At 33.7% G+C, this 14,541-nt stretch overlaps 1 protein-coding gene across 2 annotated transcripts in view; it reads left to right on the forward strand.

Annotated features, from left to right (window-relative positions):
* Positions 1-14,541, forward strand: part of EPHA3 (EPH receptor A3) — a 341,621-nt gene that overhangs the window by 12,137 nt on the left and 314,943 nt on the right. For both annotated transcript variants that reach the window (XM_028504495.2, XM_036017958.1), the window contains exon 2: positions 9,832-9,896. In XM_028504495.2, coding sequence (XP_028360296.1) covers positions 9,832-9,896 — 65 coding nt within the window. The remainder of the gene's footprint in view (positions 1-9,831; positions 9,897-14,541) is intronic.

The following is a 14,541-nucleotide window of genomic DNA, read 5'->3' on the forward strand; positions in this document are numbered from 1 at the left end:
TCAAGTTCTAAAATGAGTAAGTCATGGGGATGTAATGTTCAGGGTTATAGTCAATAATATTACAATAACATTGCAAGATGACAGGTAAGACTTATTTATTATATATTAGAAGTGTAAATATAAACACTTATACATTTCTTAATGTATACAAATGTCAAATCACAATGATATATACCTAAAACTGATGAGATATTGCATGTCAGGTATATGTCAATAAGGTGAAAAAAAGCAACACCATATTAGAGTTGTTCTGTAGACCAGTCTGCTTATGCTATTCCATTTTCATAACCATCCATCAAACCCTGACTGAATAGATTACTATCATTTAGTACTTGCAGGTTGGTAATGAAGACTATAATAATCTGATTAAGATGTATATACCAAAATATCCTGAATTTATGGTATAAAGGCAAAATGTACATGTTAAAGTTCAAACACTGATTTGCCTTAATAATTTTTAATATAATTTCCTAATTGAATAATATATTTTTACTTTCCCATTTTAATCTGTCAAAACTCCTTTCAAATCAGATATAAACAAGTGATTCTGTTATTTCAGGAACCCTTTAAAAAGCAAAAATGTCTTGAAAATGTACAATACCTACACCATCATTAATGTTTTACTTTTAGTAACTTACATTTTTGAAAACACATTTCACGTGCCTGTGTGATTCATAATATCAGTTGATAGGGTACAGAAACAAGGAGACCTGTTATTCTAGGGACCATTATTACAACTGAAGTTGTTTATGGACTAAAACTTCACTGAAAGTACAACATCACTAAACATTTATGTGAAAGGGTTATTTCATTTTAAGGAGACATTCCCTGATTATATTTTGATAGCTCTTTTCTCCATACTAGTATTGACATCAGAATTAACTCTAGATTTCACCAATTTAAAAAAAATAAAATTTTAACATTTTAGAAACAAGACGTTTACATTTGCCAAAGTGTCCAAGTTTCAAGTTGAATTTTGGTCTGTGTTTGTTCTTTTCTTGAACCACTCTGTGCTTGAAAACACAGACATCTTGCTGCGAGACTGTGTGTTTTGATTCCAAAGAGTTCTCCCTGATGTTGACAAGGATTGAGGTGAGGCAGCTAGTCACTCTTTGCTCCATAAATAGGACCTGTATAAAAGTAAATCTAAAATTATTGCCCAGAAGGTGAAGCTGGTAAGAAAGAATAAGTTGATAGTATGTTACCTTGTCCAAAAATCTGCTTATATTGCATTAATGAGGCATTCAGTTACCATGTAACAAAATAGAATTTTTCACAGAAATGTTGAATACAGCATAATTTTTTCTTTAATTTTGATATAATGACTTTAGCTGGCCATTTGATAAGGAAACAGTCATAAATTAAATCTATGACACAAAATGCATGTTGAGTTAAATTTAACATGGTTTACAAGAATTTTTATCTGCACACAATTGATAAAGTATACAGGCATACCTACTTTTATTGTGCTTCACAGATGTTGCATTTTTTTTTACAAACTGAAGGCAAGACTCCACCAGCACAAAGATTACCACTCACTTTATTGCAATACCTGCTTTATTGCGGTGGTCTGGAACCCATCCTGCAATATCTCTGCGGTATGCCTGTAGTTGACTTCGTTTATAGTCTAAAAACACTTTTTTTTGTAATTTTTAGTCTATGAAATACAATACTACTAACCAGATCTATTCAGTTATGTTTAGGTAGACATGAGTGCAAACGAGAAGCCCACAGGAGCAATTAAACTCAGAATATATAGTCATAGCAGATAAAAGTTATGTTGAAATATGTAAGTACCTCAGTAAAACTTTGACTTCTCTAAATTTCTTCTTGCTGGCGTACCATGGTGTATAAAGTAAAAATGAAAAGCAGAGCTTTAGTGCAGACCTATCAGAAAATACATCTTGATTTCCTGATTCCATATTATAGTTGACAAAAATAGTTCATAGAGAATTACAATATTGAGAACAAAATCTATTGCCTCTTGTATAATTTTCTTCTTTTTGTGACATTTAAGCATTACCTAGAAGCAGATTAAATAAACCCTCTGCTATCTGTAACTAAGAGCACAGCGACCTTTATTGTCATAACAGAAAATGATGAAAATGATTAAGTAAGTAACACGTAAGGAATGTGGTTGGGACAATCACAATGATGGCATGAACAGGAAAGGAAATGTCATTGTTCTTTATAAAAGCAAAATGTAATCAAAGCATGGGCTTGGTTTCTGTGGTAGTGACTTTATAGTTATTTGCAGTTGGCTTTAAGGCACTGTATAACTGAATGTTTTATAAGAAAAAAAGTGCCCATTATTAAGAGTCAGAACTTCTTTAGCCATTAAACTCCACTGTTTACCTTGAAATGGTTGTTTAATAATTTTTATAACTCAATGTTTTCATAAAAACACACCATCGCATTACTACAAGGCATATTGATGTGTTACTAGATAATTGAAAAATTCTTCCCCTTCAGTAAGAAATTGTGGCATTAATTCTAAAAATTATTTTAGCACTGTCTCTGGATCTGCACTAGTTGAACAATCTATCAGATATTTAACTCTCAGCTTTCTAAGTGGGCAAATAATCACTATGAATCAGAATTTTGAAATAGTCTTTATAAATCTAGGTGTGTTAATGATTCACTATGAGTGAGAACTTTAGATATTTATACCCAAGTTTTTAATCTGTCCTCAATAACTGGGAACATTTGTTTCAAACACTATTTTAATAACTGTATCTTTTAGAAATATTATTGAATTTTTATTAGCAAGAAGGGAAGGTGGTATAAGTTCTTGATACAGATAATTATGACATTGTCAATGCAGATGAGAGAAGGAGCAGACATTTGATTGGATCTCTTCATTATGAGGGAGGATTGGAAAGGAAGGGAAAACACGATTCTTGGGCATCTTAAATGCACAGTCCAGCTAAGTAAGTGCCAAAAGTGACTGTGAAGGTGGGTGGTGGCAAGGTTTCCTCCTTTGCAGAGTACTTACAGAGCAATTTGAGACAATTCCTTCTATACTTTGTTCTTGCTCTCCACTCCATTCTACACTTTCTCATTCCCATCAGATACCACACTGCCTTTTGTCCAGTAAGTCTCAAGTTAGTGCTTACTGGAAAGCCAATGGCAAGGAGTCTAACCATTTCTTTATCATTTTCATGAATCTAAACTCCTTTACCTATATATACATATTTTTTTCTTTAAAAGAAACAAGACCACACAGAATACAGTGTGTGAAAGAAACCCAAAAGCATATTCATTCAGAACTCAGTTATTTCCAAACAAATTTTCCAGAACCAGTCTCTTTATGCCTCAATTTAAATAGCCATGTTTTAAAATGTACCCAATTTAAATTACTTTAAGAAATAATGTATGCCACGTAACTCTAAATAGAACATATTCTGAAATAATGAAATGTTATGATACTGGTACTGGCATTAGAACAAACATATAGGTCAATGGAATCAAACACAGAGCCTGGAAATAAACCCATGTCTTTATGTTTGATTAATATTTGACAAATGAGGAAAGCTTACAATGGAGCAGACAGTCTCTTCAATAAATGGTGTTGAGAGAACTGGACTAGTACTTGCAAAAAATGAAACTAGACCACCAACTTACACCATACACAATGACAAATTCAAAATGGATAAAAGACAAATGTAAGTTGTGATCCATAAAAACTCTAGAGGAAAACATAGACAGTATTGTTTTAGATTATCTCACATAGCAATAGTTTTGCTGGCATAATGCCTAGGGCAAGGGAAACAAAGGCAAAATAAACAAATGAGACTATATCAAATTACAAAGCTTCTACATAGCTAAAAAAAACTTATGGTATATTTACACAATGGAATACTACACAGCAGAAAGAAAGGAGCACCTACCCTTTGCAACAGCATGGATGGAACTGGAGAGCATTATGCTAAGTGAAATAAGCCAGGTGGTGAGGGACAAATACCATATGATCTTGCCTATAAATTGAATCTAATCAACAAAACAAACAAGCTAAATATAACCAGAGACATTGAAATTAAGAACAATCTGACAATAACCAGATAGGAGGTGGGAGGGGATAATGGGGGAAAAGGGTGAAGGGTTTTCAGGAGCAACTATAAAGGACACATGGACAAAACCAAGGGAGGGTTGAAGCAGGGGAGGGAGGTGGGGATGACTGGGGTTGGGGGTAGTGGCGGTGGGGGATTGGTAAAGGCAGACAACTGTACTTGAACAGCAATAAAATAATTTAAAAAATAGTAATTAAAAATAAATAAATATACAATACAAAAGAACCTTTGCACCCCGATGTTCATAGCAGCACAATTTACAATAGCTAGGTGCTGGAAGCAACCTAGATGCCCATCAGTAAATGAATGGATCAAAAAACTATGGTACATTTACACAATGGAATTCTATGCAGCAGAAAGAAAGAAGGAGCTCATACCCTTTGCAACAGCATGGATGGAGCTGGAAAGCATTATGCTAAGTGAAACAAGCCAGGCAGTGAAAGACAAATACCACATGATATCACCTTTAACAGGAATCTAAACAACAAAACAAAACAAAACAAAACAAAAAACTAGCAAAATATAACCAAAGACACTGAAATAGGGGATAGTCTGACAGTGGCCAGAGGGGAGAGAAGAGGGAATTTCAGGGGGGAGTGGGTAGGGATTACAGGAACAAATTTGGAGGACACATGGACAAAAACTAGGGGTGGGGGGTAATGGGGGGAAGGGGGGAGGGTTGGGTGGAGGGGCTGGAACGGGAGTAGGGGGGAGAAAACTGTACTTGAACAATGATTGAAATAAATAAATAAATAAATAAATAAATATAATAAAAAATAAAAATAAAATAATTGTAAAAAAAGAAACTATCAGCAAAATGAAAAATGACCAATGGTATGGGAAAAATATCTGCCAGTGATACATCAGACAAGGATTTAATCTCCAAAATATAAAAAGAACTCATATGACTCAACACCAGCAGGACAAACAATCCAATTAAAAAAATGGGCAAAGGACTTGAACACACACTTCTCCAAGAAGGACATACAGAGGGCCCAGAGCATATGAAGGATGCTAAGCATCACTAGCCATGAGACAGATGCAATTAAAACCACAATGAGATACCACCTAATACCTGCCAAAATGGCCATCATTAGTTTATCAGCAAACAAGTGTTGGTGAGGGTGTGGAAAAGGGAAGCCTAGTGCACTGTTGGTGGGGATGCAGACTGGTGCAACCACTCTAAAAAACCGTATGGAGTTTTCTTACAAAATTAAAAAAGGAACTGTCTTTTGACTCAGCAGTCCCACTGCTGGGAATATACCCTAAGAATCCCCAAACTCCAATTCAAAACAATTGATGCACCATATTCACAGCAGCATTATGTACAATAGCCAAAATTTGGAAACAACCTAAGTGCCAATCCGTAAATGAGTACATAAAAAAGCTGTGATTCATTTGCATGATGGAATGCTATGCAGCAGTAAAAAAGGAAGGAATTCTTATCTTTTGCAACAGCAAGAATGGAATTGGAGACTATTACATTAATTGAAGTAAGCTGGGTAATGAAAGACAAATACCATATGATCTCACTTATAAGTGGAATCTAATGCACAAAATAAACTAAAGAGCAAAATGGAATCAGATGCACAGAAGCAAGGAACACAGTGATAACTGTGAGAGGGAAGGGAGACAGGTAGAACTGGTTGAAAGAAGGTGAAGGGATTAGACAAAGAATATATGTACACCATCCATGGACATGAACAGTGTGGGGATTGACTTTGGGAAGGGGAAGGATGGGGGTAGTGATGAAAGGGGGAAAACTGGTACAATGGTAATAGCATATATAATACAAAAAACTCATAAAAATTAATGAAATTATATGCTTCCTATTATAAACCAAAAATAATTAGAAATCACTTGATTAGAACATAAAATCAGGCAAGGGGCAGTTGGTATCTTTGGCACATAACCTGGCAATGGGCAGTCATTAAGGAATTAAGCTATCCATATATTCCCACCTACCCTTAAGAATAATTCCCTCTTTCTTTGTTAAAATTGAAAATTAGAAATTCAAAATTTTCAGCAAGTGAAAAAATAACCTCCCATATTGCCAATTGCTGTTATGACTCAAACTGCATCACAATTCTATCTGCCTCTTCCATCTGCCCTGACATATGAACAGTGATACAACTTGACAGACTCATAGATGGAGAACAGATGACAGCTAGTGGGGGAAGGAGGTTAGGGGTAGGAGGGATTGAGCAAAAAGGATAAAGGACTCGTGGACATGGACAACAGTGTGGCAAATGCTGGGGGAGGGAGTATAAGGGGACTAAGTGGTAATGGAAAAAGAAGCATAATATAGATTAAAGAAAAAAGAAAGATTATGTTTAGGTCAACATCTTATTGGGAAAGAAAACCATGAGTAACCAAAGTTCTTGCCTGTATCAGTGTGGTGTTTAAGATGCTGTATTGCAGCCTTGGCTGGTGTGGCTCAGTGGTTTGAGTGCTGGCCTGCAAACCAAAGGATCGCTTGTTCAATTCCCAGTCAGGGCACATGCCTGGATTGCAGGCCAGGTCCCAAGTAACCCTGTACAGGGCAAGCAAGAGGCAACCACACATCGCTGCTTCTCTCCTTCCCTTCCTCTCTCTCTAAAAATAAATAAATAAAATTTTAAAAAAGAAAGATGTTATATTGCAGTATTAGATTTAGTCAATGTATACAGAGAAATCACTCACACAGGTTGACCTTCAAATGCCATTAACACTCCCTTCTTTCATCTCAATTATGCCACATTCAAATTGTGATGCAACAGGTTGCAGGGGACTAGAAGTTTTATCCTTGTAAGTCCCAGTATAGCAATAATTCACCTTAAAGTGGCTAGAATTTTAGATTGTGTTGTTCATATTTGGCTATTAAAAAGGCACCTTATAAAGTCAAAATAGGTGCTTTAAAAAAGTGTTTTGTTGTCACCATTTTTCTCTATCAGGTAGTATATAGATTGCTGATTATAAATGCTATTCAGAGGCTCAAAGGGAAGTTCTCTTAATGAATTAACTTTACAAAAACACTGACTCTGTATAGCATATTATAAAGGCAGTAGCTTTAAATGCATTTATCTTATTTGATCACCACAGCAACATTGTGAGATAACCAGGGTGGATGTGATTATGTTTGATAGACATGGAATCAGAGCCATGGGTAATGCTGCCAACTGTGTTTTCCTCATTCATGCCAATGGTGTGCACTAAAAATTCAATTTCTGGGTAAATGCAGTACATTTCACTAATCTTTTGTACTTATTTTAAATTGACAATGTAATACACTTTCTTTTTATTTAGCTTTCTATTCTTTTTTGAGTAGAAACCAAATGCTGATGTGATTAGCCCAGTCCTTTTTCCTTCAACATTATTGTCAGAGAAACCTTACAAGCATTTCATTCTTTTAGTTATTAACCTACATTTAATTGAGTAGTTTACTGAATGGATACAGTGTTCATATATCTTTTTACCTTCAAAATGTTTTTCCTCTGATTACTAATATTGAAATTAAATTAGCCATTCATCTTAGCATGTGCAGTGACACAAATTCATCATTAAGTATATATTCAATTATTACACACACACAAGAATATATTGAAGCATTTAAACTCTTAACGACTTTGCAAATATGATAATTTATGAATACTGGCACTGCAAATTCTACTGTGCAAATCCTATGTGAAACTCACAGAAATCCACTGATGACTGTGATAGTACCAACATGTACACTAGGTATTTCTTCTAATTTTATTTTATTTATTTATTTTTTAAAGAGAAAGGGAGGGAGGGAGACAAACATTGATGTCAGAAACTCTGGTGGTCTCTCATGTGTGCTCTAATCAGTTGCCTCTCTCATGCCCCCAAATGGGGACCTGGCTTGCAACCCAGCATGTGCCCTGACTGGGAATCAAACTGGCAACCTTTCAGTCTGCAGAACAATGCCCAACCCACTAAGCCACACCAATCAGGGCTAACCTAGGTGTTTCTTTATCAGAATAAAGAACGTGCATGTGTGGTAATACATGAGGATGTATTCTCATATTTTCAAAAATGTTTTGACATTGATTAATCTGAAATATCTGAACATTAATTAGTAGAGTTTTTTAAAAAATAATTTTTGAGAGATAATTTTAATATAATTATGCACACTATTAATTTGTAAACTAATATTCTAGGAAATAATTTTATTATGAAAATTATACTGTGTGATCCATGCAGCAACTGTCTGCTTCTCTCATGAAAATATAATTACTTATCATTGGGATTAATTTATTGTGAGGAAAAAATCTTTCATACCTAAGGAATTGTAGTGTAATAGGTTAAGTTTATATGTTTTTTTTCACTACCAAAAGTTAGATAGTCTAAATTTGAAAATTTTGTCTCTTTTAACTTAATGATTGGAAGCCTTTCTTATACTCACCTCATCTGTTTATTATCTAACCGAGTAACCGAATATCTTCCTTAAAAAGCAGCATTTGAAAATTTATAATTCTAATATCTATTAAATATATTATTTATTTTTCTTAACATTTTATAATTTTTTTTGTAAAAACAACTAATTGGGATGATTAAAGAAAGTGTGGCGCTTTCCATGCACTGAGAAACATTTTATTAACACTCACGGACATGTGCATGCATGTATTAACATTCTGCTTTGATTGTGAATATATGGAACCCAGGAAAATGACTCTCTCATTGTGGTTATTTATTCACCTGCTCCAGTTCATGCTAGTAATACATATGTGTTTTATGTAAACTTCCTTCACATCTTCCATAAGTTAATATTTGGTTTAGTTTCTAATTTATAAAAAGGAAGCTGTAAAACCATAGTTTCCATTATTTAACAGATCAATAATAAAAGTGAGACCTTTGTTATTAATTAAACAGTATTTTTATATACTAATTTATAATCCATTACAAATAAATATTATCTATGTTGAAAACAAAGCATTTGTCTTTCTCTTTCAAATATATCCAAAATCCAAGGACATTCATGTTATATTTTATTATTCATCAGCCATTAGACTTTTTAATAAGTAACAAATTTCCAAGTAAAATCATTAAAACCTTTGGGTAACATTGTCTTTTTAAAATAAGTGAAGATTTATACAGGTGATATTATAAACATATTTTTGCTTTTTTTTCCTCATTAGTAGCTATACAATTTATTTGTTACACATAATGAGGTAATTTATACATTATTAAAATACACATTATAGATTATGTTTTTGATTGGCCAGGAACAATATGAAAATGTCATATTAAATACACAAACATAAATATTGATTCATTATGGAAGCATATTTAAGAAATTAATTAATAGTAAAATCATATATAAACATATCCAACTGAGTGGTCTTTGAAGTTATTTTGATTTCATTTTAGCATTCATGTGGGTTCCTATTTTGCATTTTTTATTGTTTCTTCCTTAAACCTGCTATTATTCTGTAAAAAATATTATCAATGTATTAACAATTAATGAATATATAACAAAAATATTATCAATTGAATGTTAACCTCTCTTAGTAAATGGACATAAAGAGTTACAAGAGCCACATAATCTTTTGATTCCTTGACTTTCCACGTGGCTGCTTTTCTTTCATAATTGTATTCTTATACTTCTTGTACCTTACAGGTCTAATGAAAAGGAAGGGTCATGTGTTTTGAATATGTTGATATTTTTATATTAGCACCAACAACAGATATTATTAACTTTAAAGAGGCAAATGGAATTCATTTCTCTCAACACTGTTTGTGTGTTTGTGTTTTCTTTTAGTCAATCTGCTGGATTCAAAAACAATTCAAGGGGAGCTGGGCTGGATCTCTAACCCATCACATGGGGTAAGTTCAATAAATATTGAAAAGGAACATGATTCTCGCCATTACCTCTCTCAAAGAGCAGAAGGAATTATTTGTGTGTTCTCTAAGGGAAACTCCTGGACTTCAGGTGAAACATTTATGCATTTTAATATATGAACAAACAGAGCCTAATATTTGTGTCCAGTGAAACTGCTGATAACTTTTAAAGTTTTTTTCCTTCTGAATTTATAAATTGCTTAAAATTGAGTTTAACACTAGCATCATGGAGATGATCTAGGTGTGACCATCTCATATGTTGTGTGATGTGAGCAGAATAAGTGGATTGAGAAGACATTCTAAAATTTAAATAACGTTGAAAGTGTACCTTTGCAGATGGTAGTCTCCAGAGTCGTAGCCTTAAAAATAAACGCAGTGACTGGTCCAAGTAGTGCAGGATGCATTTGTCAACACCACAGACCCATGTCGCCTTAATTTCTTTGTTAATAATTTCCAAATTGTCTAGATCAGTTTAAAACTGGGTATTTTATTTAGAAAAAATATGAATGCCTTTATCTTTCAAGCTTTTAACATGTCTTTACCTGCAAGACACAGATTACTAAGGTGTGTGACATTTTTGTAGCCTGAATATTTATAATAAGCTTTTTATGTGAGAATTTTTTTGTTTTATTTTGTTTTTCAGATAAAAAGAGGGGCATATATTTGGAAAATTTTTATTCCTAAAAATGTGTAATAAGTGCCTATATATGTCTTTTTTGTTTCCCAGTATAGCCTGTGGAAAATGCCAAGTGTTTCTTTGAAATATTTGTGATAGGAATCAATGTATATATTCCATTTTCTTGTACACTGGTCCTCTTTTCCAAGAGGTTAGAGTCACTTCCACTTAGTATTGGAGATTAGTCTTTAGACTTTTGTGCCTAAACATACTAATTTTTATGGTACCATCAACTTTTTTCACCAACGGATGTTTTACATCAAGGATACTTCATCTATCTGTCATCTTTGTGTCTGCTTCTCTTCCTGGTACACCTTGACATTGACACAATGCCAAAACCTATCACATAATCAGACCGTGGTTAGTTGCTTCAGAAGGGAAAGGATGAAATAATCGAGGATTTTGTTTTCCCATAGGTGTAAAAGGATTCAGATGATTAGGATAAAAGCACATTCTGAGTAGTCATAAAGAGTGAATCAAAACTCACGATTGAGCTGGAAAACACATTTCAAACTAATCATCTGAAAGTCAAACCTAAATTTAATTTTGATTTTGTAAATTTGAGTTTTTCATTTATCTTTCAGATAGTATACCATAGAACCTGCTGCTTAATGGTATACAAAAAGCAAAACCAGTGTCATTTGGTAACATATTTATATGTATATTTTTAAAAACAATAAGAAATTCACTTGTATATCAAAATAACAAACAATCTACCTCATTTTGTATAAACAAAAATCATTTCTATATAATGTTAATTTGGCAAAATATATTCATTTTACTTTGTTAATCTCATAGATTTTGTGATGAAACAAAGATGGTACTTCTACCTCCAGAGATATATTGAGGGATGGGTTGTTCAAGAATCTTGCCACACAAAGTGTGGTGCATGCATCAACCAGTGACATCAACATCTGGGAGATTCTCAGAAATGAAACTCTCAGGTTTCACCTCAGGCTTTCTGAGTCAGAATCTACTCTTTAACATGGTCCTTAGATGATTCCTGAACACATTAAATGTAAGAAACACTCCTCAGAATAATTTACCTCTTGACTTTTTCCATCTCTCATCCAATTTCTTACCTTCTTTCTGCCTAGGAATCATTCTCACTTTCTCCTTTGGCCTCGAAGAGCAGATATCAGGCTCCTCATTGCCTTCCTGGCTGATCTTGCAGCTGTGTCTTTCTTCTTTCTGATGCAATAAATAGCCTAAAACAGCTGGCCAAGCTCTAAAAGCTTATCATTAAAACTTGCAGGGAGGAAAATCAAAAATCTCATCAACAGGTCTGATGTGTGATATTTATAGTACCTCAAATCCCAAAGCTAAATAAAAGGAAAAAAAAAAGAAAGAAAGAAAATCAAATATATGAATTGTTTTTCTGTGGTGATGTATAGTATATTTTTTCTTTAAAGTTTCTTTCTATATTATATTAACCACAGTGTCCATAAGGAAATAAGTTATGTTAATTTAGAAAATGTTAGATGAATATTCATTTCTTGTTGAGAAATTGATGACTTTTTTATTGTTGCTCTATTACCGATTGTCCCAGTTTTCCCCCGTTGGTCTCCCATGCCCCGCCCACTCTCTCCCCCACAGTCAACCCCCACCCTCTTGTCCATGTCCCTGGGTCCCTTATACCTGCTCTTTGACTAGACCCTTGAGTGAAAGCTTTGCATAGCCAACTTAGGTTTGGTATTGGATATCTTTGCTTGTACAATTTTGGCTTTTAGATTCAGTTAATTATTTTAATGGTTAATTGTTGCCATTTTCAATATGACAAGGACAGATAAAATTTATGGGTTTTTTTTCTGTTTTTAAAAGAGATAGTTCAAACAATATGATATGTTTATTGCAGCTTTTCCATTAAAAAATGACATGTAATAGCTGGAAACCACTTTGAACTTTTTATTCTTTTAATAAGGAACCCTAATGCATACCAGTGCATCTATTTTTATGTTAATAAAGTATGAATGTAAACTCTAGAAGAAAAATTATAACAATGTCACACCATATGGAATCACTGAAATCTGTTTTTTCTTGTTCATCTTAGAACTGAAAGTCTGTAACCTTTTACCAACTCCCTATTTCCCCCTGCTTAGCCCCTGGCACTCACATTTCTACTCTGCTTCTATAAGTTTGACTTGGTTTTTTTTGGATTCTAGTATAAGTGATACCATGCAGTATTTGTCTTTCTCTATCTAGCTTATTTCACTTAGCATAGTGCCCTAGTCCATCTGTGTTGTCACAAATGACAGGGGAAAATCCTGTTTTTTTGATTTTGGGTAATGGTTTTCAATGTGATGAGAGGTAAAGAGAGGTGGCTGAGAATTTGCCCTGTGGGGAGATTTGTCAGTGTCTGTAAACATTACTGGTTGTCACAACTGGGGAGGCAGAGCACCACTGGCAACTGGTATGGAAGGCCAGGGATGCTGTAAACATCTTGCCATGTAGAGGGCAGCTTTCCACAACAAAGAATAATGGGGATGAATAATATTGGTGCTCCATTAGAACCTGTGGTCACTGAAAAGATCCTGGGACACTAAAAAAGATACTGGATCACTAAAAAGATCCTGTGGGTCACTAAAAAGATCCATACCCCCACCAGAATTCTAATTCCAAATCTGTTGAAATATTATTTTTAAAAAGTAGAGAAATGATTTATTCTAAAATAAATCTTTTATGGAATGATAATATCACCTCAGGTATATACAGTTCATTAATATATTTGGGGAGAAATGGCCAAGGGTGGCTCTGTCCTGTATGTATTTTTTTCTATTTTTATCCTCTTCTTTCCCCAGAGATATATTCATGCATAAAATCATAAAATTAACCTATATAATTTTCTTGGGAAGAGTATTTTTCATCTCTATTTTAAAATGGTGCTTTGAAACTTAGAGGAGACTTGGTAGGAAAATATGGTACTATATACTAATAGGCCTGGGACAAATTTTCAAATAAGTATCTAGGAGGAAATTTAACGAAACTTTTTTTTTTCCTAAATGATTACAATGAAAATAGTACTCAAATTTGTAAACTGAACTTATCAGGCATTCATATACATCAATTCATTTTTCAATAATAAGGTTTTATTTAACATGAATATTTTATACCACTGAGTTTGTTCATTTTAGTAGAGTAGAAACAACAATTACCTTTTCTGGCCTTATAAATTTTGAATTATAGTACTTGAATTCTGGACTCATTGTATTAAGCAATTTCAGTAAATAATTCAGTAGTTTATATATTCTTTGGTTTAGAGGACAGATCGCACATATAAAAGTCCTTGTGTATTGTTGATTTACAACCTAGAAAAATCTTCTGTTTATATATAACTAGGTACTTAAATATATTTATTTATTTACTTATTGATAATGCCTATCTTACAAAGAACTTTCTTAGTCTAGGTACTACAAAGGAGGGATCAGAAGGTGGCATAGCTGCATAGTTTTACCTTAAGATACTATAGCATTGACATGCTGATTAAATTGAACAGAAAAATCATGAGCCTTGACTCAATTAAAGAAACTCTCATAAGGAGAGGAAAATGAGGAGATGATTCGGGGAGTGTAAAAAAGGCACAGTCTAAAAGGAGTTATTCATGTGTATTTGTTGATCATAGGAGTCTCAAAATGATCAATTGTGGGATTATTTTATTTTCTACCTTCCTTCTTTTTAAATGTCTACCTTTTAGAATTCTTTTTCCTCTAAAGTTTTCCTTAGTTTGGCAAATAGAGGCCCTTTAGGTTGCCTACCCAATGTCTGTTCTCTGGTGTTTCCTTGGGGATGGAACACCAATATTATTCTGGTTTTAACACTGTCATGAGCTCGGATCATTCTGTGGGGTGAATGTTGATGCACTGAGAGCTCATCGTCATAAGTACAGTCATTTTACCAGAGTTTGGGTTAGGCAAGAGTAGACTGGAGGAGATTTGCAGTGACTCTAGAAAAGGTTTC

Source organism: Phyllostomus discolor, chromosome 2 (genome assembly GCF_004126475.2).
Source record: "Phyllostomus discolor isolate MPI-MPIP mPhyDis1 chromosome 2, mPhyDis1.pri.v3, whole genome shotgun sequence".
NCBI lineage: Eukaryota > Metazoa > Chordata > Mammalia > Chiroptera > Phyllostomidae > Phyllostomus > Phyllostomus discolor.